The sequence below is a fragment of the Podarcis melisellensis genome, assembly GCF_964234715.1.
Source record: "Podarcis melisellensis genome assembly, chromosome: 7".
Taxonomy (NCBI): Eukaryota; Metazoa; Chordata; class Lepidosauria; order Squamata; family Lacertidae; genus Podarcis; species Podarcis melisellensis.
The window spans coordinates 5,172,464-5,200,337 of NC_138539.1; the positions used below are offsets into that span (position 1 = coordinate 5,172,464).

At 44.2% G+C, this 27,874-nt stretch overlaps 1 protein-coding gene across 1 annotated transcript in view; it reads left to right on the plus strand.

The window, feature by feature from the left end:
• Positions 1–27,662, plus strand: part of TSNARE1 (t-SNARE domain containing 1) — a 378,827-nt gene extending 351,165 nt beyond the window's left edge. The window contains exons 11-12 of the mRNA XM_081919019.1: positions 18,250–18,364; positions 27,290–27,662. Coding sequence (XP_081775145.1) covers positions 18,250–18,345 — 96 coding nt within the window. The 3' untranslated portion in view covers positions 18,346–18,364; positions 27,290–27,662. The remainder of the gene's footprint in view (positions 1–18,249; positions 18,365–27,289) is intronic.
• The last annotated feature ends 212 nt before the right edge of the window (positions 27,663–27,874 follow it).

Consider the following 27,874-nt stretch of genomic DNA (forward strand, 5'->3'; position numbering starts at 1 on the left):
TGCATTGGGTCAGGCTGCTAGCTTGTCAACGTGAACTGTTTGAGATCTGTTGCTATTTCTCCCTCCATCGTGACCCAGACACACCTTGCTCACAGGCTCTCCGTCAGAAAAACAAGAGCCCCACTTCTAACACCAGTGTTGCATGCCAGTCCAATTCTCGAGTAGTGTGAGATTTCATGGGGTCCCAGGCACTTACCCGGGGATCGGTTTCAATTGGAATGAGAGACAGCAGAGATTGTGGTGTCTTTATGATACATGATTGATTTACACGTATATGCAACCTGAGAGTATGGTCGAGGGAGGGGCTCACAGCATTAGCAACCCAAGAGGGTCTTGCTTCTTGCATCTTATGCCACTAACTGGTGCTTGCATCTGCTCATGAGTCATTCCTTTAATAACTTTGCCCAAAGCACAAGAGTTCCTTTGTTTGAGAGAATCTACACCAGAAAGAAGAAAACCTGGCTCACTTCTTGAAGCATGGGAAACGAATCACTCTCCATCGTTCCAGTTACAAGAATGACATAGAAAATGATTTGAAAACTATTTGCCTGAGGTCCTTGGGTGCCTCTAACAGCCATTGTAGAAAATACTGGACCTGATGGACAAACTGACCTGCTCTTAAGGCGGCTTTCTATGTCCCTGTGGAAAGTGTGCAAGCCGATCCTAGATTGGGGATCCTTGCAGAGTGTCATTCCGCATTCAGTGTGAAGATACGACTATCCTGGGGTTGCATTAGTGTACAACATCTCCATTGCGCTGATAATAGTCTCTCTGGGGGAAGGGATTTGCCTAGGAGGTGAGAAATTAATTTCCTAATGTGTGCATATACAAGGAGGCCCACATTATAACAAAACACTTCCCTTGATTTTTGAGATAATATATTCCCCTTGAAGCGTCAATTCTGAGCCACTATTCTGACATTCTCCCTCTTCCTTTGTGGAATGTACCCATTTGTAAAAAATAAAATAAAAATATTGTAGCATTTTGTCAACAGCCTAAGAAAATAACAGCATAGTGCCACGAGAGACAGGAGCACTATGGAATAAACACGATCCGGGCACATCTTTCTAAATTGGCTATAGTTGTTTTTTCCTCCTGAATAATTGTTCTGAAATGCAGTCCAAACATATACAAATAGATGGCTCTTAAGTGCCATATTTTGTGAATATATTTACATAGAAAATATGTTTTTGATAAATCCATTCAGAAATAATGAGGCTTTTAGCCAGATAAAATTCAACATTCATGGCAGTAGGGAGGTTTGCTTTGTCTCTCTCTGTTTCATTCTGCATTCCTTCCTTCTGGACACAGCCATTTGTCTTAGTACACGTGGTTCCCTTTCCTTGCCTGGCATTTGGGATAGGATTCCGAAAGTAAGGACTGCATGCTGTAGATTTATTTAACCTGTTGTTAGCTCAGGGACAGAGAATCCGTTGCACTTCCAGAAAGTCCCATGGTCAGTTCCTAGCATTTCCTCCCAGGATTTCCTGCCTGAATATTTAGGAAGCTGCTATCAATCAGCATAGATAATACTAAGACCATGGCCACTGGTCCCATCACCTCCTGGCAAATAGATGGGGAAGAAATGGAGGCAGAGTTTTACTGCATGATCACTGCAGTCACTTAATTAAAAGATGCCTGCTACTTGGGAGAAAAGCAATGACAAACCTAGACAGCATCTTAAAAAGCAGAGACATCACCTTGCCAACAAAGGTCCGTATAGTTAAAGCTATAGTTTTCCCAGTAGTGATGTATGGAAGTGAGAGCTGGACCATAAAGAAGGCTGATCGCCAAAGAATGGATGCTTTTGAATTCTGGTGCTGGAGGAGACTCTTGAGAGTCCCATGGACTGCAAGAAGATCCAACCTCTCCACTCTGAGGGAAATCAGCCCTGAGTGCTCACTGGAAGGACAGATCCTGAAGCTGAAGCTCCAAGACTTTGGCCACCTCATGAGAAGAGAAGACTCCCTGGAAAAGACCCTGGTGTTGGGAAAGATTGAGGGCACAAGAAGAAGGGGACAACAGAGGACGAGATGGTTGGACAGTGTTCTCAAAGCTACTAACATGAGTTTGACCAAACTGCAGGAGGCAGTGGAAGACAGGAATGCCTGGCATACTCTGGTCCATGGGGTCATGAAGAGTCGGAGACGACTGAACCACTAAACAACAACAACAAATTGGTCTGATTCACTATAAGGCAGCTTTCCCATGGGGTCAATGTTTCCTTTAACTCACAAAGTGATTGCTGCTTTGGGTGCCTATGAGGAGCTGGCCTTTTTGAGGCTAACATTGTCACCTTCTCTAACGTTCACGTGGCACCTTCCCCAATCTCTGGTGAGTGTCTCATTCCAAGCATCCAGGAGAGATCCCCAGCCAGCAGGAGACCATGAGGGGAATCCAACTAACATGTCCCACCAGTACAAGGACTTACGCTTGAACAACAGTGCATTTTCCCTCTCTTCCTGCCTGCCTGTGTGAGCTGCCCCTGCAAAAATCTGCTCTGGAGGGTTGGGGGAACCCCAAGAACAGATTTAAGAGGTGCATGGAGGGAGGAGAAGGGAACGTTTGTTGTGCAAGTGTAAATCCTTGCACTGGTGGGATCAGTTTTTTGAATGCTGCCTTCTCTCTAACCATCATCTCCTATGATGAAACATCACATAGTCATCCTGGTCAGTTAGCCAGCCATCAGCCTAACAAGAGCCGAAATCAGCTGGCAGCTCTAGCACAATATATCCTACTCTCGAATCATGAGCAGACTCCCCAAAAGGGGCAACATTTTCTGATGTTCCATGGGATTAGAATTATTGGTAATTGAATCATATAGGGTTATTATAATATACGCCAACAAGTATATCATGCAATATGATGATGTGCAAAAACCAGCCAAAATTTCAACAACAACAAAACCCAAGTCTCATGAGCCAGACATCTAGGTCATTTTCTTGAGTTAAGAAATAACTGAAAGAGTCTCTACACTCCCAAAGAAAAATGCAAGCTGGCAAGGCGAGAGGGCCATGATCTATGGATCCCTGCCCAGAATGTTCACACTGACTGGATGCCCTGCCATGGCATTGGCAATAGGAAGTGGAGCAGAGCTGTGAGGATGGCAGCCCTTTGTGCCAGTCCAAATTGCTTGGAGCAGGAAAGGACAGATGCTTCAGCATCATGGGGATGGCAGAAAGTGGCGAGAGGTTTCATCTCCCAACACGGCCATCTCACGTCTCCAGCCCATTTCATCTTCAGAAAGAGTCAGCCTTTGCTGGTGGCAGAACACTTCTCCCCAGATACTTCTAGATGCTATCAATAGGAGTATAGCATCTAGATCAAGGGAAGTAATAGTGCCACTGTATTCAGCTCTGGTCAGACCTCACCTGGAGTACTGTGTCCAGTTCTGGGCACCACAGTTCAAGAAGGACACTGACAAACTGGAACGTGTCCAGAGGAGGGCAACCAAAATGGTCAAAGGCCTGGAAGCGATGCCTTATGAGGAACGGCTAAGGGAGGGGCATGATTAGCCTGGAGAAGAGGAGGTTAAGGGGTGATATGATAGCCATGTTCAAATATATAAAAGGATGTCACATAGAGGAGGGAGAAAGGTTGTTTTCTGCTGCTCCAGAGAAGCGGACACGGAGCAATGGATCCAAATTACAAGAAAGAAGATTCCACCTAAACATTAGGAAGAACTTCCTGACAGTAAGAGCTGTTTGACAGTGGAATTTGCTGCCAAGGAGTGTGGTGGAGTCTCCTTCTTTGGAGGTCTTTAAGCAGAGGCTTGACAACCATATGTCAGGAGTGCTCTGATGGTGTTTCCTGCTTGGCAGGGGGTTGGACTCGATGGCCCTTGTGGTCTCTTCCAACTCTATGATTCTATGATTCTCAGGCTGAGCCAGCCCAGTGTCAAGAGTATTGTGCCGTGACTTTCCCGTTCAACCTCCCAGAGAAGGGACATATAGTCATTAATTTCGCCAGTCATGTTTTCCTCAGAACATCAAAGAAAGCAGTGTTGTTGTTGTTGTTGTTGTTGTTGTTGTTGTTGTTGTTGTTGTTTTACTTAGGGACAAAACCATTTGTTTCCAGATGTCAGTCAGAACTTGCAGGGAAATCAGCCCAATGACCTACCTAGTCCAGCCTCTTGTTCTCACAGTGGCCAACCAGATGCCTCTGGGAAAATAACAAGCAGGACCAGAGCATCTAGTAGCCCTCTCCTCCATGAATTCATCTAATCCTCTTTTACAGCCATCAAAGTTGGTGGCTATCACTTCCTCCTGTAAGAGCAAGTTCCACGGTTTTAACAGTAAGCTGCAGAGTCTGGGCTTGGAGGAAACAGAGCCCTAGGCTTTGAGAAGCTGTACCAAAATAAATCTCTCTCTCTCTCTCTCTCTCTCTCTCTCTCTCTCTCTCTCTCTCTCTCTCTCTCTCTCTCTCTCTCCTTTTCAGATATATACATTTCACTAATTTTACATTCATGTTGACATTTTAAAACTTGTCTGCCTTTCCCCTCTTTCTGCGGTTCCTTAAATTTTTATTTACCTTCTTTATATATATATATATATATATATATATATATATATATATGCAGGTTTTGGTGTCCTCGGGTGTCTTCCCGTGTAAAAGTTGGGGTGTCTAGGCGACGTTTCGACGAGGTCTCAGTGAGACCTCGTCGAAACGTCGCCTAGACACCCCAACTTTTACACGGGAAGACACCGGAGGACACCAAAACCTGCATTCCTGTACCCGTGAAAATCTACGAAAGCATATATATATATATATATATATATATATGTATGTATATGTGTGTGTATATATATATATATATATATATATATATATATATATATATATATATATATGCTTTCGTAGATTTTCACGGGTACAGGAATGCAGGTTTTGGTGTCCTCGGGTGTCTTCCCGTGTAAAAGTTGGGGTGTCTAGGCGACGTTTCGACGAGGTCTCACTCGTCATCTTCAGGCTGGTGCTTTCGGCTTCTTGTTACTGGAACAGAGCAGGATCTCAGTGTTTGAGTTCCTATAAATACTGTTGAGGGGGTGTGGTGTATAGCCTCCAATGTTCTGGGCAGAGAGGAAGTTCCCAGGCTAGTGTGCCTTATATATATATATATGGAAAACTCAGCAGTGGCCAGAGGACTGGAGAAGATCAGTCTACATCCCAATCCCAATGAAGGGCAGTGCCAAAGAATGCTCCAACTACCGCACAATTGCACACATTTCACACGCTAGCAAGGTTATGCTTAAAATTCTACAAGGCAGGCTTAAGCAGTATGTGGATTGAGAACTCCCAGAAGTGCAAGCTGGATTTGGAAGGGGCAGAGGAACCAGATACCAAATTGCAAACATGTGCTGGATTTTTGAGAAAGCTAGAGAATTCCAGAACAACATCTACTTCTGCTTCATTGACTATGCAAAAGCCTTTGACTGTGTCAACCACAGCAAACTATGGCAAGTTCTTAAAGAAATGGGAGTGCCTGATCACCTCATCTGTCTCCTGAGAAATCTCTATGTGGGACAAGAAGCTACAGTTAGAACTGGATATGGAACAACTGATTGGCTCAAATTTGGGAAAGGAGTATGACAAGGCTGTATATTGTCTCCCTGCTTATTTAATATATACAGAATTTATCATGTGAAAGGCTGGACTGGATGAATCCCAAGCCAGAGTTAAGATTGCCGGAAGAAATATCAACAGCCTCAGATATGCAGATGACACAATTTTGATGGCAGAAAGTGAGGAGGAATTAAAGAACCTTTTAATGAGGGTGAAAGAGGAGAGCACAAAATATGGTCTGAAGCTCAACATAAAAAAAACCCAAGATAATGGCCACTGGTCCCATCACCTCCTGCCAAATAGAAGGGGAAGAAATGGAGGCAGTGAGAGATTTTACTTTCTTGGGCTCTATAATCACTGCAGATGGTGACAGCAGCCACGAAATTAAAAGACGCCTGCTTCTTGGGAGAAAGGCGATGACAAACCTAGACAGCATCTTAAAAAGCCAGAGATATCACCTTGTCAACAAAGGTCTGTATAGTTAAAGCCATGGTTTTCCCAGTAGTGATGTATGGAAGTGAGAGCTGGACCATAAAGAAGGCTGATCGCCGAAGAATTGATGCTTTTGAATTCTGGTGCTGGAGGAGACTCTGGAGAGTCCCATGTGGGGGGGGGGGGGAATGGCAACTTCCACAAAAATATAAACTAAAAACCACTGGGATATTTTTTGCATGGGGTTGGAATATTCAAAGTGGACTTTGTTTCTTTGTTTGTTTGTTTGTTTGTTTGTTTAGCAAGGAAGGCGTCTCTGAGAAAAAGTAAAATCTCAGAAATTTTCTCAGCAAAAAGACTGTATTTGACTCCGCTCTGCCTCAGACAGTTACTTCCAGCCTTTCCACGAACATCAGCTCCCAAGGGAGCTTGCAACAAATGATTAGAAACACACTTTGTTCAAAACAGAACAGCATGCAATGAAACACCAGACAAATCAGGAATAAAATACATGAAAACAGAATGCTGCCACGAAAAAAAAAGGTCTGCGTTTGTCGCCGCCACATTTCTTGTGAAGTAAAATTTGAGCTGCGTTGGGGGAGGGAGGTCTTTGCTGGGGTGAAATCTCTGTAGGGTTTTTTCTTGGCATGTAAATAATCTTATTTTAGTTTAAAGCGATTTATCATAGCTTTATGAACCTCTGGAATCAACCCATCTGCATGGAGGGACCTTCCCATTAAACGTTTTACATCTGCCCCTCTTTTCATGGCTGAGCCTGTCAGTGACCTTGACTGAAGCCCATGACGCTATGCATTTTTTACAGGTCTCCTGCCATTTTTGGCAAGTTGTCCCTTCTGCCAAGGAACAATTCTGTGCCCAAACACCGCAGATTGCACTATATAACCTCTCTGTGTGCAACTGCCCCAAGAAATCTGGATTCGCTTTCTGTCTCTGGCACACGAGGGTGTGAAAAAGAGCCGTCCAATTATTCCATTTCAACACACTCGGCGTGACATTCTTGGATCCCAAACACCATATGAAGGATCCCCGCCTTTGAAAAGCCAGGAATGATGCCAGCTTTCATATGCAGAAGGCCTTCAGCCATCCACCAGGCTTGCCATGCCATCCAATCAAGCCATCCATGATTCATTATTCTTCAATGACAGGAGCACATTCAAGCAAGCTGATCGCTGCTGACAGTGGGACTCCAATTAACCTGAATTACTATCTTGATTGTAGCCCAATTAATGTCAGCTGCCGAGTGTCAGAAGTGAAAGCCCAGCTAATAGAATTGTTTAATTAATTTGCAGGCAGCGAGGGGCGGAGGCCTGTGCTGGGAACGTCCCCTCGTCTCCACCTTTGCCGTTTGCTTTAGCACTGCTTCTGAAACAAAAACATTAACATTAATCTGGAAGAAGATTGGAAAAAGTTTAAAGACTATTTACAGAAATATTGTAAAATTAATGAATGTTAGAAAAATGTGGGAATGAAGTTATATGGCTTTAGTAGAAATGTTATAAGGAATTAAGTATAAATAGATTATTAGAGTATTAAAAGAAAAAAATAAGGTTAGAATATGTTAAGATAATTATGGGATAGAAAACAGAGGAAGATGGAAAGGAATTGCTGAAACAATAGAAGTGGAATACAAAAAGGGAGGTGTGAGGAGGTCATTGAAATAAGCGAATGAAGGATAGGATGATGAAATTGTATGACGTGTTGTAAATTGTTTTTATTTTGTTGTGTTAGTTTAATATGTTAGTGTTGTGTGGTGTTTTTTGTACTGTATTGTATTGTCTATTTTGTTTTGTAATGTCTGTAATGCTTAAATTGTTGGAAAAGTAATAAATATTATTAAAAAAAACACATTAACTTTCTGTTGGGAAACTCGGTAACATCTGACTTTCTTCTTCTCTCAAGAAGTGAAATAGCGTTTGAAAAGGACTTCTCTGGAAGAGTCCAGAGGGAAATACTTAAGCTTGCCTTGTGATTCTGCTAATTCCCTGTATCTTTTTGCCATCTCCAGGATAAAAAGAGAACCACAATCTGAATTCAGGTGTTTATCTGAGGACATGAAGGGTTAAACTGAGTTTGGAACATACCACACAAATCCTGTCCCTTTGGCTGCTCTTTATTTTATTTTTTAATTTTTTTAAAAAAAATATTAGGAATTTCAACATAACAATTTATCAAAAATCCATCATCCTCATTCCCCCCCATTTTTCCCTCCCTCCTGCCAAAAAAGAACCCCCCCTCCCACCCTGGTTTCTCAGTACATGTTATTCTCTGCATATTATAAACTTGTAAAGATCCTTAGTTAATCTATCAATATGTTACCAATAAAAAAATTGTGTATGTTTATTCAAAACCTGCCAAGGAGTCCCGTTCATTTTGTTGTTTCTTTAAGTACTTTTGAAAGGTTCCCATTCTTCTTTAAAGTCATAGAATCATAGAATCATAGAGTTGGAAGAGACCACAAGGCCCATCGAGTCCAACCCCCTGCCAAGCAGGAAACACCATCAGAGCACTCCTGACATATGGTTGTCAAGCCTCTGCTTAAAGACCTCCAAAGAAGGAGACTCCACCACACTCCTTGGCAGCAAATTCCACTGTCAAACAGCTCTTACTGTCAGGAAGTTCTTCCTAATGTTTAGGTGGAATCTTCTTTCTTGTAGTTTGGAACCATTGCTCCGTGTCCGCTTCTCTGGAGCAACAGAAAACAACCTTTCTCCCTCCTCTATGTGACATCCTTTTATATATTTGAACATGGCTATCATATCACCCCTTAGCCTCCTCTTCTCCAGGCTAAACATGCCCAGCTCCCTTAGCCCTTCCTCATAAGGCATCGTTTCCAGGCCTTTGACCATTTTGGTTGCCCTCCTCTGGACACGTTCCAGTTTGTCAGTGTCCTTCTTGAACTGTGGTGCCCAGAACTGGACACAGTACTCCAGGTGAGGTCTGACCAGAGCATAGTTGTCCTTATCACATAGTTTGTGTGTCAATTTCGCCAGTTCCACGTAGTCCATAAGTTTCTCTTGCCAAAGTTCCTTGGTCGGGATTTCCTCATTCTTCCATCCTTGTGCTATTAAGACTCTTGCTGCCGTTGTCACTTACATAAATATATTTCTGAATTTCCTTGGCAGGTCTTTTCCTACAATCCCCAAGAAAAATGCTTCAGGTTTTTTTTACCAATGTTAATTGGAACATTTTCTTCAGCTCATTGTATATCATTTCCCATATTTTTTACATCTCCTTCGGCTGCTCTTTAAATTTTTTCTTTCTCTCATATTTTTTCCATTATATAAATTAAAAATAAAACAAAGAAAGGAAATATCTCCTGCTTCTTTATAGGTGAAGCTGTCTGTCCTCCAAACATCCTTTTTTTTCCCTCGGAAAATTGCAGAAAATGCCTCTCCCCAATTTTGTGTCATGCACATGGACGTAGGAAAATGGAGGGTGGAGTGTTTGGGATACAGTTCTAAAAAGGAAGACCAAGACCCATCATGAAAGGGCACAATCAATTCTTGATGCCCATGCTATCCCAAAGTAGGATCGTTCTAGTTTTATAGTTGGGAAGAAACACAGCAGTGATATTTACAACACAGCAACATTCAGAAGAGGAACTTGGAGAAAGACATGGCTTTTGGGCCACTGTTGTGGGGCTGGAAAGAGGGGAGGGAGGGTGAGAAGGGGAGGAAACACTGTTATTTTGGCTGTACAAAGTATAAATCATAATAGGTTTTTGCCGGATATGGTTTTCCCAGTAGTGATGTATGGAAGTGAGAGCTGGACCATAAAGAAGGCTGATCGCCGAAGAATTGATGCTTTTGAATTCTGGTGCTGGAGGAGACTCTTGAGAGTCCCATGGACTGCAAGAAAATCAAACCTATCCATTCTTAAGGAAATCAGCCCTGAGTGCTCACTGGAAGGACAGATCCTGAAGCTGAGGCTCCAAGACTTTGGCCACCTCATGAGAAGAGAAGACTCCCTGGAAAAGACCCTGATGTTGGGAAAGATGGAGGGCACAAGGAGAAGGGGACGACAGAGGACAAGATGGTTGGACAATGTTCTCGAAGCTACCAACATGAGTTTGACCAAACTGAAATTGGCAGTGGAAGGCAGGAGTGCCTGGCGTGCTCTGGTCCATGGGGTCACGAAGAGTCGGACACGACTAAACGAGTAAACAACAACAAGATTGAAACAGCAATGGTTTCTTTTTAATGTCTGGTAAACTCAAGTTTTGTGACTGAAAGGTTAAAACAAAAAGAGGTTGTGAAGAGCTCCAAAAGCATCTCTCCAAACTGGTACAAGAACAGGATGGAGAAACTTGCTAGGTCGCCAAGTAAATAGAAATATGTATAACAGCATACAAACCAGGCAAACTTGCATTTGTTCAACGTTCATTTCAAACAACCCTAAAACTACAGGACAAATTTGTTTAGCCTAATTTGATGCATGCCGGAGATGGCCGTGGATAGTGACTGTTTACCTGGATTAGACGTTGTTTAGCATCGCTCAGATCTCCTTTGCTTTGAGACCCATAGGGAGCCTGCAATCTTCTTTGCCCAGCTATAGAGAAAAACAGCAAGACTGGGATGGGTAGAAAAGCTTGTGCTTTAGGAGGATAAATGGTGCCTAGGATTTACATTCATTTCACCATGAATGAAGCATTGGAGCTCGTTCAGTGAGATATTAATGCCAGCTCAAGTATTGCCGTCAGGTTCTGCTCATGGGCATCTTTCTGGCTGGCTGCTGTCTTTTCTTACAGCAGATGTTTTTGGACACCAGCTCCCATTAGTCCCAAGCAATACAGCCGCCAGTCAGGGATGATGGGCGTTGAATCCAGCAACATCTGAAAGGAACTAGGTTCTTTATCCCTACCTTATAGGTTCCCATTTTTAAAAAAGAACAGAATGGGTTATTTCACCCGTGTTTCTCCATTTTGGAAAAGAGTGCAGAATCCATTGATCCCAGTTATAAGAACGTTCTGAATCGTCGTTGTTAAGAGGGCTTAAATTGCCTGCCATCTTGTGTATTGAGTTGCTACTGCCCAGACCTGCTGGACCCATAAAAACTATCCACAAATCTGTGTCTTTAAGGCCGTTTGTACACAAAAGCAAATATTCAGTTTTGCTTTGGGAACAGGAAAGTAGTTGTTTGTGCCATTCCTAATTGTAAATTGATTGGATCATTCAGCTTTGGACCCAAGTACCTATGATAGCATATTCTTTTTTTTTTTTTAAGAAATATATTTTTATTAAAGTTTCTTGGTTTACAAAAGTATGGGCAGTGTCTCTTTTTTCAAGTTACATTTTCTACAGATCATTTTAATTTGTTGAGACATTAGTGCGGGCATAAGCAAACCCGGCCCTCCAGATGTTTTGGAACTACAACTCCCATCATCCCTAGCTAGCAGGACCAGTGGTCAGGGATAACGGGAGTTGTAGTCCCAAAACATCTGAAGGGCCAGGTTTGGGGGTGCCTGACTTAGTGTATGTGTGGGGTTTTGTGTCAGTGTCACTTGTGTCGGTTCTCTTTACTATACTCTTGTATTCCTTTGGTGGTGAGAGAGGTTGGGGTTGGTCTAGGGTATGGTTGGTTGGTTGTGACTGGATGTGGTGAACTTTGTTTCTGTGTGTGAGTGGGGTGGGTGGGTGTTTTGGGGTGTTTTGGATCAATGATCTTCAGAGCCTTAATAGTAACAACAATAATAAATTTATTCTTTGTGCCCTGCCCATCTGGGTCGCCCCACCAACTCTGGGCAGCTTCCATCATATACAGATTAATAATTCTACACACCATTCCTTGGGAGAAAGCCCAACTGAGCTGGCTTTTGAGGAGAGGATTCTGCCCACGATCACGCCCACTAAATGGAAGCAAAAGGCAGGAGTAGGGAACCTGTGACCCTTCAGACAACGCTGGGCTCTCAACTCCTGCCAGGCTCCAGGGAGTTAGCTGCTCTGCATTCCCTCCGGGAGGAAGAATGGGAGGATGAGAACAAGGAAATAGAAAAACAAATTCTTCTTGACCAGCAGCTGCTATTTTGTGTGGCACCTCAAGCTCCACACCGAGGGTGTGGATTGAGTGAAAGTTTGCCACAAGAAAGAAACTCCAGCTAGCAGAAAGAAGATGACGAAGCAACAGAGGTGATTGCATATCCCACCTCTGATTTATTACTCAGTCCTATATGGAAAGTAAAACTTAGGCTTTAGTTAGTTTGAGGAGCCAGTACCACAGTGCAGATGTCCCTCTACTCCTGCCTCCCACCCCTCAAACACAACAACTTGTTTCTACAGATTATAAAACTGGCCACAGAGCCAGGATTTTGGTGTCCTGCTCAGAGGCTTAGCAGAGGCGACACCTTCCCTATCTCCCTCTCTTCTAGCAGTCCTGACAGCTACTTATATATAAATCTGGATTCCACGTGAGAAATCTTATGTTATGTATCACATGCATTCCGTCGGGTTGTCATATCCCTTGTACTTAAACTTGAAAAAGAAAAAGATCATCATTTAGCGCTGGCTTCTTTATGTCATTAGAACTTCTCTTTAGCTGTAATCCGCTTATTTTGGTAATCACTTTGGGTTGGTCTGTCCTCAATTTCTTTCCCCCCTTCATGTAAGTGGATAAGATGAAGGAGGAAAAGTTTTCCTCTTCAAGTAGTTTACTTGAAGTTAATTGCCTGTATCCTGAGATCACCCCGAGGCCTAGATAATCTAGGAAGTTAAATGGTAGGAACAATCTGGCAAGTCTTGCATTTCGCAACCAACCATTAGCTCCTTGGGGGCATTAATGTGCCCATGTTACTTGGCACTGGAGTGGGGGGTTCGGATCGCTTAGCAGCGATTCTCAACCTGTGGGTCCCTGTTAGTTTCTGTTCTTATCACTGTGCAGCTGCTTGGAGTCACAGGACTCTGTTTACATTCCAGAGACCTTCCTGCTATTGGAAGTCTCATGGGAGAGGAGACGGAATGTGACATTAGTGGTTTCCTGTTTCCTTTGTTCCTTTGTTCAGTTGCTCTCTGCTTTCATAGAGAGAGGATGTCTTTTCTGACTGCGTAGCTTAGAAATAAAACTCTTTACAATGTAGCCCAAACCTCTTGTCTCTTCCCTGTGCTGGTAACTTTGCTTAATGGATGAAGAATGTGCCTTGGAGCCTCATCAAAGGCTCAGGTCATTACACATGTCGGGAGGCAATTCCGAAGGCTCGGCTAGGAGGAAGATGAGGGTTTATCAGCTTGGGCGAGCGGAGATTCCGACAGTCCCCAGATGTTGTTGGACTACAACTCCCATCATCCCTGAGCTCTGGCCATGCTAGCTAGGGGTGATTGGAGTTGTAGTTCAACAACATCTGGGGACCCACAGGTTGAGAAAGGCTGGCTTAGAGTGTGTCTCAAAGGGTTAATTTTGATATTGATCCGGCTGACAGCTGGCTCTGATTGGCTGGAAGTTTGCATTTGGGAATTGGGAGTTAGTTGTCAGTGAGGAAGAGATTTGACAGCTGGAGGAATTGGTAGGAAAATTGCTTTTGAAGGAGTTTGTCTCCTGACCTAAAAAAGACAAACTTCTCTGTTTTATTGCTCCTTGTATTATTTACCGGGCTCTTGCTCAGTTTGTTATCTGCAAAATATCATTGGTTTAGGGTTAGGCAGCATCTGCTGAATTCTGATCACTCTGCTATGAGCTAGAAACTCTGTAAAACCTTCTATCTGTGAGGCAGTCTAACGATGCAGCTTGACCGCAAAACTGGTAAGAACCAGTTAAGGAAAAACCTAACAGCCAAATGTGAGGGTGACAAACAACTCCAGATACAAGGAGGGCTCTGCATGAACAGTAGAAAAATTGGGTTGAGTAAGTGTTTTTGAGGACTCTGGTTGGATGAGAGATGGTGAGGTGCTAGCTGTTGTTGTTGTTGTTGTTGTTTAGTCGTTTAGTCATGTCCGACTCTTCGTGACCCCATTGACCAGAGCATGCCAGGCACTCCTGTCTTCCACTGCCTCCCGCAGTTTGGTCAAACTCATGCTGGTAGCTTCGAGAACACTGTCCAACCACCTTGTCCTCTGTCATCCCCTTCTCCTTGTGCCCTCCATCTTTCCCAACATCAGGGTTTTTTCCAGGGAGTTCTCTTCTCAAGTCTTGGAACCTCAGCTTCAGGATCTGTCCTTCCAGTAAGCACTCAGGGCTGATTTCCTTCAGAAGGGAGAGGTTTGATCTTCTTGCAGTCCATGGGACTCTCAAGAGTCTCCTCCAGCACCAGAATTCAAAAGCATCAATTCTAAGGCGATCAGCCTTCTTTATGGTCCAGCTCTCACTTCCATACATCACTACTGGGAAAACCATAGCTTGAACTATATGAACCTTTGTCAGCAAGGTGATGTATTTGCTTTTTAAGATGCTGTCTAGGTTGGGGCAGAAAGCATTCGCTGGAGGATGAAACAGCCAAGATATTATTTTACTTTATATTATTATTATTGATTGATTGATTGATTTTGATTCATTGTATCACATCATACAATTAAAACAAACAAAGACAACATACAAAACACAGTTACAGATAGTTAGCCGTGTTGGTCTGCCATAGTCAAAACAAAAAAAAATTCCTTCCAGTAGCACCTTAAAGACCAACTAAGTTAGTTCTTGGTATGAGCTTTCGTGTGCATGCATCTGAAGAAGTGTGCATGCACACGAAAGCTCATACCAAGAACTAACTAAGTTGGTCTTTAAGGTGCTACTGGAAGGAATTTTTTTTGTTTTATACAAAACACAGTCACACAGAGAAAAAATACATAATAAAGGAAATAATAATAATAAAGAAAATAATAATTCCATTCGTTATTAAACTTTATGCCTTTTTTATTTCTTATTTTCTCTGTCATTTTTGCCAATTCTAAATAATCGAATAGTTTGGATTGCCACTCGTTTATAGTTGGGATTTTGGACGTCTTCCAATTCTGCGCTATTAAAGTTCTGGCAGCCACTGTTGCGTACTGGAAAAGTGTTTGATCTTCCTTTTTGATTTATTATTTTACAATACCTTGGTAGAGCATGAAACTCTTCATCCCAGGATTGTGGGTTCAAGTCCCTCATTGGGCAGAAAATTCCTGCATAGCAGGGGGGGGGGTTGGGCTAGACTCTTGTGGTCCCTTCCATCTCTACAGTTCTCTGACATGGCTATTGTGTGGCTTCCATTGGAAGTTGAATTGCAGGATTAAACCAATCTTTAGCCTAATCAGTAGCATGCCTAGCTTCCTTTCCATGTTTAAGCTTAAAGCATGTGCAAATATTTTAAATAAATAAAATAATTATCATTTCACATGTGCTGGAATATCCTGGATAGCTTAGGATGGCCAGGGAAGTGATTGTAGGACCATGGACTCACATTTCTATAAGCCTCGTTCTCATCCTTGAATCCCTTCTTTTTAGGTAGCCTTGGTTGGGTCACGATCTCACAACCTATTGTGTCTCTTGGATTGTTGATGATAAAATGAGAAAATAATACAGGAAAGATTTATCTGAGCCATTGTCATGCAATGTGTGGGGAAAGGGGAGTGGGTCTAACTTGACCAAATTATTGAGTGGATGAAGACAACTTATCTAATTATCTGTATAATTTAGCAGCAATTTCATCCACTTCATGTTCCTTGACTGGCCGGCATTGTTCATTAAAACGTATCTCACTCTAAGCTGGCTTTATTTGCCCCCAGTGATTAATTCACATGCTCAGGTCGTATTGGCTAACCCAATTCATGATGCCATCTTTGTCCTTGCAAGATGCCCAAATGGCTGGAATCGCCCATGTGACAAAACCAGGAAGGAGAAGGAGAAGTGATTAGCTTTAAGAAGTGGTGTCACACAAGGAAACCCTAGATCTTCCTGAACATCCTGTTAAGGACCATAGTGTGGCAATCGCACAGGGTCCCTGGACATTTCACCATCTATTGATCCCTGTGCCACCAGTTTATTTCTCGCTGCCACCACCCAGGCCCTACCTGGTACAATACTGAGTTCAATCAGGGTTAAATTGGAACATAAACTTTTGTTTATTTATTGCAGTTTAACAAGTGTGTGGTTTCATAAACAGTATCAGTCAATTACATTCATGGGGTGCCTATCCAGACCTATAACTTCTGCTACTTGCTCTCACTCACTAAACCACCTCTCAGATATTTACTTATCTTTGTAGCCCCTAACTATTCCTGACTCAGATTATTTTGTTACACTAACTCAACCTACCCACAAACTCTATCCCAATTCACTCCCATTCAAACCAACCACCCAACTCCCAAGGAACTCCTTCACGAACTCCCCCCAGAACTGGTTTTATAGTCCCCCTGACTCCACCCCCTGGGTCCTGATTGGGTAACCTGTTTAACTATTTCACCTCCAGCACTCTCATATGTTAACATCACATATAGCAACTCGGTCACAATTTAAATAACTCCTCCACCAGACAAAAAAACCCACTGTGGTTAATGATACAATTGGCCTTTCCAGGCTGCACTGTCAAAGCAGTGATGTTTCACAGCAAATACATTTTAAGGAAGTTTTTGCCTTAAAGGTTGCCGGGCTCGGGCAATGCATTATAATTCGAACATCTTTTAAAAGGTCACTTTGCCCAGTTCTCTCTCAGTAGCATGGACTTCTTGCCCCCTTTACCAGAAATGCGTGGGAACTGCATGAACAACAGATTTGATCAAAGGAGAGCAGAAGTTCAGTTAGCATGGAAGATCGGGCAACAATAAACAAAGGGGAAATGGCTCATTCTGAAGACTTTATTCCTTTCTCCTGCATCTACCAGAGAGCCAGAGCCCGCAAGGAGCAGCACAGGCCACAGCTGTAGGTGCAAGTTGCTGTGGCTATTAATAGCATTTATTACAGCAAATTGCACAAAGCTTTGCTGCTGCTGCTTGCTGAGATTAAAGGGAAGGTAGTAACTATTCCAGGGAGGGGGGTTGGAAGGTAAGGTTGGGGGGGGGAAATGTGGTTACATGGGATTATTATTATTATTATTATTATTATTATTATTATTATTATTATGCCCCACCCATCTGGCTGGGTTTCCCCAGTCACTCTGGGTGGCTTACAGCACATTAAAAAAATGTAAAATATTAGACATTAAAACTTCCCCAATACAGGGTTGCCTTCAGATGCCTTCTAAAAGTCTGGTAGTTGTTTATTTCCTTGACATCTGATGGGAGGGAGTTCCACAGGGCAGGCGCCACCACTGAGAAGGCCCTCTGCCTGGTTGCCTGTGACTTCGCTTCTCACAGTGAGACCAGAAGGCCCTTGGCACTGGACCTCAGCGTCCGGGCAGAACGATGGGGGTGGAGATGCTCCTTCAGGTATACTGGGCTGAGGCTGTTTAGGGCTTGAAAGATCTGCACCAACACTGTGAATTGTGTTCAGAAATGTAATGCCCTTTACCCATGGATCTCAGGACAGTTCACAACAAAGAATCACAATGTAAAAAACACAAAATACCCAATAATACCCCCTTTCACAACACATTTTAAAAGGTCATTGTATTTCAATCAGCCCAAGGCCTGGTTAAAGAGGAACATTTTTGCCTGGCACCTAAAGGTACATAATGAAGACACCAGGCAAATCTCCCTAGGGAGAGCATTCCACAAATGGAGAGCCACCACAGAAAAGGCATATTCTCCTGTTGCTACCCTCTGGACCTCTTGTGAAGGAAGCACACAATGAAGAGCTTCAGATGATGACCTCAGGTTTATATGGAGAAAGGTGGTCCTTCGGGTGTTGTGGTCCTGGTCCATTTAAGGCTTTATAGGTCAAAACCAGCACTTTGAATTGGGCCCGGAAACTTAATTGGTAGCCAGTGCAGTCAGGCCAGGATTGGTGTAATAAGTTCAAAAAATCTTGCCCCGGTGAGCAACCTGGCCACTGAATTCTGCAGAAGTTAAGGCAGCCCTATGCATAACGTGTTGTAGTAATTGAACCTAGAGGTTACCAGAACAAAGACAGCAGTAGTTAGGCTGTCCTTGTCCAGATAAGGGTGTAGCTGGGCCACTGGCCAAAGCTGGTGGGGATGTCCAATGCACGCATATCAAGATGCATGGTTTCCAAGTACCTCACTCATGATGCACCTACTTTGCTCCATTTCTCTGAATGTGCAAATCAGCTCCCAGTTGCAGTTGACTCAGAAGGCATCACCCAATGTCCCATAGCGATCAGCCAGTCCTACCACTCGAGGATAATGTATTCATCCTGGTTTCTTTCCTTTATCTGTTTCAGCGACGAGCCAGGAGGGTCAAGTGCTGCGTCTTATCCGCCGGCCTGGCAGTTCTTCTGGTCATCATCATAATCATCTCCGTTTCGGTCAAGAATTAAACCCTCTGGGTTTTCCCAGGTAGGCGCTTCTCATGGGATCTCATAGCATGGATGCAGAAGCTAAGAAAACCAGATGGCTCAAGGGAGCTGTTATAGGCAAGAGCAGCAACTTTATTTTTGGTTAGTGTGGAAGCAACTTGGGTAGGTCAAAACGTAAAATGAAATGTATTGCAGCTGTGCTGTCCGGCTTTATTCGCCAAAGTGGGTAGAATTTTTTGGTATTTCTGACATTTCTAGCCAATTCCCATACCGCCTTCAGCAGCCAGTTGACTGGGGTTGATGGGAGTTTTAATCCAAGAAATCTGGAGGGCACTAAGTTGGTGAAGGCTGCCTCATACTACATCCAGCTCCCAAGATATATTACATGAAATACTTTTAAGCACAGTTAGCATTGAAAGGTCATTTAACACCCCCAGTGTATCACAATATCTCTCTAGTTGCTCTTCTTTTCATTGTAGAACACCGGTGGGTGACCTGTGGCTCTCCCAAAGTTCTTGGACTACAAATCCCATCAGATCTGGCCATTAGCCATCCTGGCTGGAGATAAAGGGAGTTGGGAGTCCAGTGGCATTTGGAGGGCACCAGGTTAGCTACCCATGCTGCAGAGGAAGGAGCAGTACACCTGGGCATCTGCTCAATTAAATTTGTTGTAAGATCGTAGGTGTGTGTCTGGTAGGGAGTATTTAACTTAATACTATATAGTAAAAGGCTATAGTCAATCCTACCAAAATTCCCCTCCTGTTTAAAGCAGTTTTAGCCCAAGGGTCAGTGGTTATGTATCTCCCTTCTGTTGAAGGCACATCTAGAGGCCACATGATCAAGAGTCTAAAGCAGGGATTCTCAATGTGGTGCCTACCACGACCTCCTATGGCAAAAGGTTTTGGTCAATATTCCTTCAAAAATCTGCAATGCATGACCGACTGTTTCCTCTTCTTGCTCAGTTCCTCTTTGCATAGGCACAGCGTTTCCCACATTAAACACATGTTCTCTTAACCATGTCCACCTTTCATTAGGTGTCAGTGTTGGTCACCCATCCATCTCTTCCTAACACAGGAAAGGTGCAAAGAACCTTTCTCTGTGGGAGGCCACAGCAGAGACTAATGGAGACATCATGTTCCCTGTGATGTGTGGTGTGGGTTGGATATGATCACACCATTTTGTGTTCCTTTTTCTTGCTCTGTGGTTTTTTAAAGATATGGCAGCCTTTACACCAGGCCCCTATGGAAGCCATTTTGTGTTAGGCCATACACCCATGACAGCCATTTTGTGACTGGTGCCCACAACACTTTCTCAAAGTGCCAGATATGCCCAGGGGCTCAAAATGTGTGGTGCCCCCTGTTCTATGTGAACATTCTGACTCTTACAGGGGGCAGGCAGCCTTCCATATATGTACTTATCAGTCTGACCTTATATGTATGGGTTCTGCCAGGCTCTGACTCATATTGGAGCAACATCCATGATTCTTGGGAGCTGTCCTTGGTCCTGAATCCTCTGGTGCTGATGGCCACCTATTGCTGCCTTTAAATTGCTCACTGTTGTCGTCTAGTGTTTGCTTTTGGCTCCTTGTTGCTACTGACTGCCCCAAAACGTCTCCTGGCTCAGTGTCTCATGGCTTTGTCCAGCATTTCTGCCAGCCCTCACCCACCCTGGCATGGGGTCCAGACTCCTCCATCCATACCAATGCGCACGAAATGGAACTTACTGTCTGCAATGTCAAGGTGAAGTAAGTTCCCACAGAGTTTTCCTCTCCTTAGAAATAATTTCTCTGAAATACAGCTGAGCCAGCTGTCATCCTCCCAAGTTTCTAAAGCAGAAAATGCACCACTGATTCTTCAGCTCAGTGAGCACAGAGGAGCCAGCTGTGTCTCGTACTGAGAGACCCTTGCTGCTCCTTTGCAAAGCCCTTTCTATAAGTATGTCATTTCCTTCCCTGGAGCAGCTTTGAAGAGCAAGAAGAGAGATTTGGAGAAACTCCTGGAGATGTTTGATCCATCTCCCTTATCCTCAGAGTAGAGAACTAACCAAGGATTTGAGAGTTGAATTTTCAGTGTATACTGATGTCTGCTATACTTCTCTCAATTTGGAAGGCCAGCCATAATCGACATAACGCCGGTGTATTTATTTATTTTGGTCCACCTTGAATCCTACTTTAGGATATTTTCAGTACCAGCTTGAGCACCTTGAGGTGTCCAGGATAAATAATTGCAGGGGCAAGTTGGAATATGTGGGGTGAGCCTTGTCCCACTGATGAAACTGTGTGTGCAAGGCAGACACTCTGACCTGTATATGTTTGATATTAGTCTGAAAGGGAAACCATAGGGTTTCCGAGATGGGAACATGAGCCATTTTCAGACTGGCACCGGGGAATTTTGCCCAGTGTTCACATCCATACTGGGGGAGTGGGGTTCTCATTTGCACCTTCAAAACACATGCTTGAAGAGGCCTCAGGGGTGCTTGAGAAGGTTGTTCACCTTCTCAAGTGGTGTGATATGGATAGAGTCTCAGGGACATGGAGGACGCACATTCATCTCCCTGGCCTGAGGTTTACCATCCCTGAATTAGATGGTCCAGTCATCCAACCAACATAAGGCTGATTGGCTCACATAATGCAATGTGGTGATTCCTGTACTTGGAAGAAATAGCTCCAAAGAATGCCTGAAGGTGCTTTTGAGAGGTGGAGTTCGCAATGCTTTCTACATTGAATTCCCTGCTGGAAAAGGTTACGTCTTTAGGGCAAGTCTCTGGTCTCCAGACCTGCTTTTAATGTTGCCTCCTGTATGCTTCCTATGGAAAGATGGTGCATCCGCTTATTGCATCGGGGTGCATGTTTCTGGCACCTCCCCTCCGGCCTTTCCAGAGAACTACTGGGAAAAGGTTGTTGCAGCCACAGCAGTTCCCGTCTATGAAGAAATGTTGAGTGAAGCAATAACTCAGCCTAACGAACGCTGTAAATAAGGGCAAAACACGGCCAGCTCTCTTCCATGGAATTGCTCTTTCTTCCCAAATTGATGCCATGGGGCCAGTTTTGCTTATTGGCTCTCTGTTTTTACCACCGCGTCATACGTCGGCTAGTGGTGGAGAGAGCAGGCCAGATTGCAGGACTATTTCCCCCTCCAGAACCTCTGGGACTTCATCCTATTTAACAGCTGCCAGTCATTGGGCAAAAGCAGCCCACTGGCATGGCCACATTGCTTAGCGGCCTATGGAATCCCGTCCTCTCTAGTCCTCCATGGACCTATGATCCTTTCCCCTCCCCCAATACAATTTTCCCAAATTTCAACTTGTGTCCATTTCTTTTTAATCTTCTCTATTTCTCAATCAATCTCTTTCCAAACAGTGCACAACTATTGCAAAAATTAGTCTCTGGGATTCTCTCAAGTCCCTGTGTTAAGTTTGAGGTCGCTCTCATTGTGAGCCCTTTGAAATGCAAAATTTCCAATGAGAACTGCATTTAGGGGATGCAAAACTGGTCCCATTTGTCTCCCCTTATTTGTTCATTTGCATATACAGTGGTACCTCGGGTTAAGTACTTAATTCGTTCCGGAGGTCCGTTCTTAACATGAAACTGTTCTTAACCTGAAGCACCACATTAACTAATGGGGCCTCCTGCTGCTGTGGCGCCACCGGAGCACGATTTCTGTTCTCATCCTGAAGCAAAGTTCTTAACCCGAGGTCCTATTTCTGGGTTAGCGGAGTCTGTAACCTGAAGCGTCTGTAACCCGAAGTGCCACTGTAGTCTTTTAAACTCCACTCGCCACTTTTTAAGAACTTTGCCTAAATCATGTTAAGGCAAAGGATTTTGAAAAGTAAGCATAGGGCTTCCATTTTTTATCAACAACTCATGCCTGTTCTACCCTGAGGACAAACCACAGTACAAAATTCCTCGAGGAGGTGCTTCTGCCATGCTCCCCATTTGAATTCCCATCCATATTTTGGACTTACAAATTATGGAGGAATCCCACCGCCGTCCGTACGGTGCTCCAGCAGCACTGGTGGCAAACCACTATGTACAGGGCATGTGCGACGTCACAACGTACAGCACATGCATGTGACACCACACATGCGTTGTACATAGCGGTTTGCTGTTGGCGTCGCTCAAACGCCGTATGGACAGTGGCAGGATCTTCTTCTCATGGCTGCAGCCGCGAATGGAGGTCCGCCACCTGTGGCTGCGGCGGCAGAATGGCTGCTCACGCTGCCGTGCCAGGGCTGGGGCAGCAGGGCTAGTACTCTGTGGGGTGCTTTCTTGTCACCCTCCCAAACATGGAACCCGGGGCGCCCCGCCCCCCCCACCCCCAACTTGCGACGCCACTGGTTCACCCCATATCATGTACCTGCACAATGCCAACAATAATGGTTTTTCAAAGTTCTCATGCTTCCAAAATACTCATAAGTGCATGGTGACATTGCATAGTCTCCACACAGACACATAGAGTTAGTTGTACAGTGGTACCTTGGGTTACAGACACTTCAGGTTACAGACGCTTCAGGTTACAAACTCCGCTAACCCAGAAATAGTACCTCAGGTTAAGAACTTTGCATCAGGATGAGAACAGAAATCGGGTGGTGGTGGCGCAGCAGTAGCTGGAGGCCTCATTAGCTAAAGAACGGTTAAGGTTAAGGTTAAGAATGGACCTCCAGAACGAATTAAATTCTTATCTCGAGGTACCACTGTATTTATTGATTTGGGGTTTTCTTTTCCCCTCAGACTCCCCTAAACGCAATACATAAATTCAAAGATTTCTGTGCTTAAAATGCTGCCATTTTGTGTGTTTTCTCTTATAACATTGGAGCTTGACCAAGAGGAAATGTTCTGGCCAGTGGTACTAAGGTAGAACAAAATGTCCCCGTTTTCCTCTGAGGAATGTTGGAGAGTATGACATCATAATTAAAATTCAGTAGGGCTGAAGATTGGGATGCAGTCTTCAGACTGCCTCAGCCATCCCTGCGCCAGGAAGAGTGGGCCACAGAGAGCAAGAGTAGAAGGGGGAAAGAGGACTCCAAAGTCCCATATCCGCCCAACTATAGAATTAAGCTCATTGTAGTGACAGGGTATCACCATCACCCTGATAATTTACCTGTCACCATCGCCACAGATGAAATATCCTCCTGAGATGCTCAGTTCTCAAAGCGACACAGCGATGGATGTTGCAGCCATGTTCCCCTGGGAAATATCTGGCATCTGGAGACTCAGCGTGCAGAACAGACATGACCTCAGGGGGAGAAATAGCAGCATTTACCATTTTCTATTCTTCCCCCCCCCCCCTCTCTCTTTTGCCTCGTTACAATATTAAAGATATTTCTCCGAATAACAAATAAGCACAATATCCACAACCTGCCCTTTGACTCCAGATGCGATTCCGTTTGCAAGAGCGAAACGCTCCGAGGGAATTGCTGTGTTAGCTTTTACCTCTCCATTCCTAAATCCTGCTGGAGGGGTGGATTTTATTTTTTTCTAATACATACTCATAAAACAGGTAACACCAAAAAAAGCCAGTTAGTACTTACTTTCCCTCCTCTGTATATCTGCTGCACTTTTCATGTTTTATTGACATTTCAACGCATTTAATTGGCCTCTTTTAGAGCTGTTTAACCCACTCACCTCTACTTTTCTGGACGACACAAGGCATATGTATTTTAAAATGTTGATTTATTTATCGGTTGTGAGTGATCAAGTTCCTCACAGTTTATTTCTCTCTCCCCACCTGTGCAAGGTTTTCAATACAGTGGTACCTCTGGTTGCGAATGGGATCCATTCTGGAGGCTCGTTTGCAACATGAAAAGCCCGCAACCTGAAGCGCAGTATCTGCACAGGTGTGCAGTGTGATTTGGCGCTCGTGTGCATGCGCAAAGTGCAATTTAGCGCTTCTGCGCATGCGTGAGCGGCGAAACCCTGAAGTAACCCTTTCCAGTACTTCTGGGTCGCCGCAGGACGCAACCTGAAAAAACGTAACATGAAGCAAATGTAACATGAGGTATGACTGTATCTAGGGCCCTCCATAACAACGGCCCATTTCATTCATGGAAAACTGCCATATAGTAAATCAGACCATGGCCCATTTTGCTTTGTGTAGACTGCACCATGGGTTTGGAAATCCTGTGATCACAGAATCATAGAATCAGAGAGCTGGAAGAGACCCATAAGGATAATCTAGTCCAGCCTCTTCAATGCAAGAGTCACAGCTAAGGAATCCCTGTCAGATAACCATCCACCCACTCTTTAAAAACTTCCAATGAAGGTCCATCACCTTCCATGGGACTCCATCCCACTGTCTGACATCTCCTACTGTGAGAAAGTTATTCCCAATGTTTAGTCAGAATCTCCTTTCTTGTAATCTGAATCTCTTGCTTTGGGTTCTATCCTCTGGAGCAGCAGGAAGCAATCTTCCTCCATCTTCCACAGATATTTGAAGATGGCTATAATGAAGATGGCTTCAAAGGGACGTGGGTGGCACTGTGGGTTAAACCACAGAGCTTAGGGCTTGCCGATCAGAAGGTCAGCGGTTCGAATCCCCGTGACAAGGGTGAGCTCCCATTGCTCGGTCCCTTCTCATGCCAACCTAGCAGTTCGAAAGCACATCAAAGTGCAAGTAAATAGGTACCGCTCTGGCAGGAAGGTAAACGCCGTTTCCGTGTGCTGCTCTGGTTCACCAGAAGTGGCTTAGTCATGCTGGCCACATGACCCGGAAGTTGTACACCGGTTCCCTCAGCCAATAAAGCGAGATGAGCGCTGCAACCCCAATATCGGCCACGACAGGACCTAATGGTCAGGGGTTCCTTTACCTTTACATTTATCATGTCAGCTTTCGGTCTTCTTCTTCTGCAGGCTGAATGGCTGGTCCCCCAGATATAAATGGCCTCTCAACTCCTATCATCTCTAACCACTGGCCATGCTGACTAGGTTGATGGATGCTGAAGCCCAGCATCAACTAGGGGCTTCCACGTGTTCTCCATCAGAGATCCCTTTTAGCCAAGATGTCAGGAACTGAACATGGGCTGTGCAAAGCATACCCTCTAATGGCCTCTCGCCAAATTATATGTGTGCGTAAATTTGTAGGCTGCTGTAGGCTGCTGTGCCTTTGAGATGATGAAGGAGAAACTCTTCCTTTCATGATTGCTTTCATAAGGTTGAATGACTAAGAACTGACAGACCAAGCCTAGGGCTTGTGTGCGTGTCTCTTTGTGTGTGTGTTTCTGGGATTCTTTTGAATGTCTGCCAGTTGGTTTGACAAGAACCCTTCAAATAAGCAGATGCATCACTCCGTATAAAATGCACTGTTTCTAAATGATTGCCACAGAGCAATTATCTTTCGCGATAGTGTGCAAGTCTCCTTTGTGAGCGCGCTGCATGCGCTTACCCCCTTTGCATGATACATACTTATAATGCACTGGGGCTTTTCAATGTTTTTGCACTGCAGGAAATGAAGAACAGTTTGGCATAAGTGAGCCGTGATCAGTTTAGCAATGACGGGGTGTGTTTTCATTGACTTTTTAAGAACCTGAGGGATCCCTCGCTCACGTTAAATTTATTGCAACGACAGCCTGCAAAGACATTCCCTTTACCCCTGATCCAAATGAAATCTCCACGTGTTGCAGAAATTTGGCAGGTTTGCTCCCAGACAGAGATAATTGTGTTTCCGCTGGTGCAGACAACGATCCTGTACCTACTTTCTGCCTAACTCTGTCCAATTTATTTGCTCCTGGGAAAGGCATTATTGGCAGCTGGGAGTATAAACACCTGTTAAAATTAGCCAGGGGTTGAATATATGCATGGAAGAACATTCAGTTGTGTGATTTTCCCCCACCCACCTGCATTGTGCAGTGGTACAGCTCAGATACCTGCTGCCTAGGAGAACTTAAGAATGCAAGAAGCACTTTGCTGGATCGCACCAGAGGCCCGTCTAGTCCAGCATCCTGTTTGCACAGTAGTCAGCCACATGCCCCAGTGGGAAGCCTGCAAGCATAGAATTGGGACCCTGAGGGCCATCTAGTCCAGGCTTCCTCAACCTCTGCCCTCCAGATGTTTTTGGCCTACAACTCCCATAATCCCTAGCTAGCAGGACCAGTGGTCAGGGATGCTGGGAATCAAAACATCTGGAGGGCCGAGGTTGAGGAAGCCTCATCTAGTCCAGGTATCCCCAAACTTGGCCTTTCAGATGTTTTGGGACTACAATTCCCATCATCCCTGACCACTGGTCCTGTTAGCTAGGGATGATGGGAGTTGTAGTCTCAAAACATCTGGAGGGCCGAGGTTGAGGAAGCCTCATCTAGTCCATCTCCCTGCAAATGCAGGAATATGCAGCTGTCCCATAGGGAGTTCGAACCTGCAACCTTGGCTTTATCAGCACCATGTTCTAACCAACTGGCACTCAGATGGATGGTCTTTCTGCTCCTGGAGGTACTATACAACCATCTTGACAAGTAGCCGTGGCTAGTCTTATCCTTCATGAATTTGTGAAACTCCAAACCTAGCCGAAAGAGCTTAGTTTTATTACGTGTTCCCACAATCTCCCAAAGGAGAGTCCACGAACTAATTTTTAAAAAAGAACTTTAATGTTTCATTCCTCATTGCAGTTCCAAGCCTCGCTAAATAACTTAACAGCCTGCGTATTTTTGCTTTTGCCACTCCTTGACATCCAGCTAGCCCAATGAGTGGATCCTGATCTGACACTCTCTAAAGCCTCTATCCTGTCAAAGTCCCGCTGCGAAGGCCACCCGCCACTTTGGTTATTAGCATATGCCCGTCAGTCGTGTCTCTAAATCGGTGGGAGTTTTCTTATCAGCAAATAGCCCCTCCAGCTTTGGGCACAGGGGAAGGGCACCCTTTAAGACAGCGTTGATATTCTGTTAGCTTACTGAGGGTTGTATTCGTACTAGCATTTTAATTCTAACTTCTTCTCCTTTTTTTCTTTTTCTTTTTTCTTTTTGCATTTTACTCTTTAAGCCCACAGGCATGCCAACTTGGAATGTACAAAATATATCACTCTGTATCCACAGATAATGTCCATTCTGCAGCAGGAACACCGCAAATCTATGCAGTTATTCAAGCAATGTTTCGCAGCTCGGTGTAGATGCAAAGTAACGCGGCTTGTATTTGAGAAGGGACTGGAGTCTTGAACGTCACCAATTTGGCGGGGGGCACTAAGGGGATTAATGTATATGCATCTGTGCATTTTAAAATATATATTATCTGTTTCTGAATTGTTATGCGCTCTCTGTTTTTATCCATGCTTCCCTTTCCGTTCCACTCTGTATAAAATGAAGCTCTGTATTACCCACTCACTATAATGGGAAAAATAAAAAATGGCTATGACTTTCCCCCTTTTGGCCAAAGTGTGTGAAATGTGCAGGCACAGAACGCCCACCCCCAAATAGATCTAGCTTGCCAAATTGCAGACAAATTGGCTTTCTGTGGGTGAACTAGAAGGGATGTACATTCCTCCATAATCTCATACGAGGTGGGAGGTTTGATGGGCTTTCTCTCTTTCTTACCTTAAAATAATTACAATATGGTTGAGTTTTGTATATT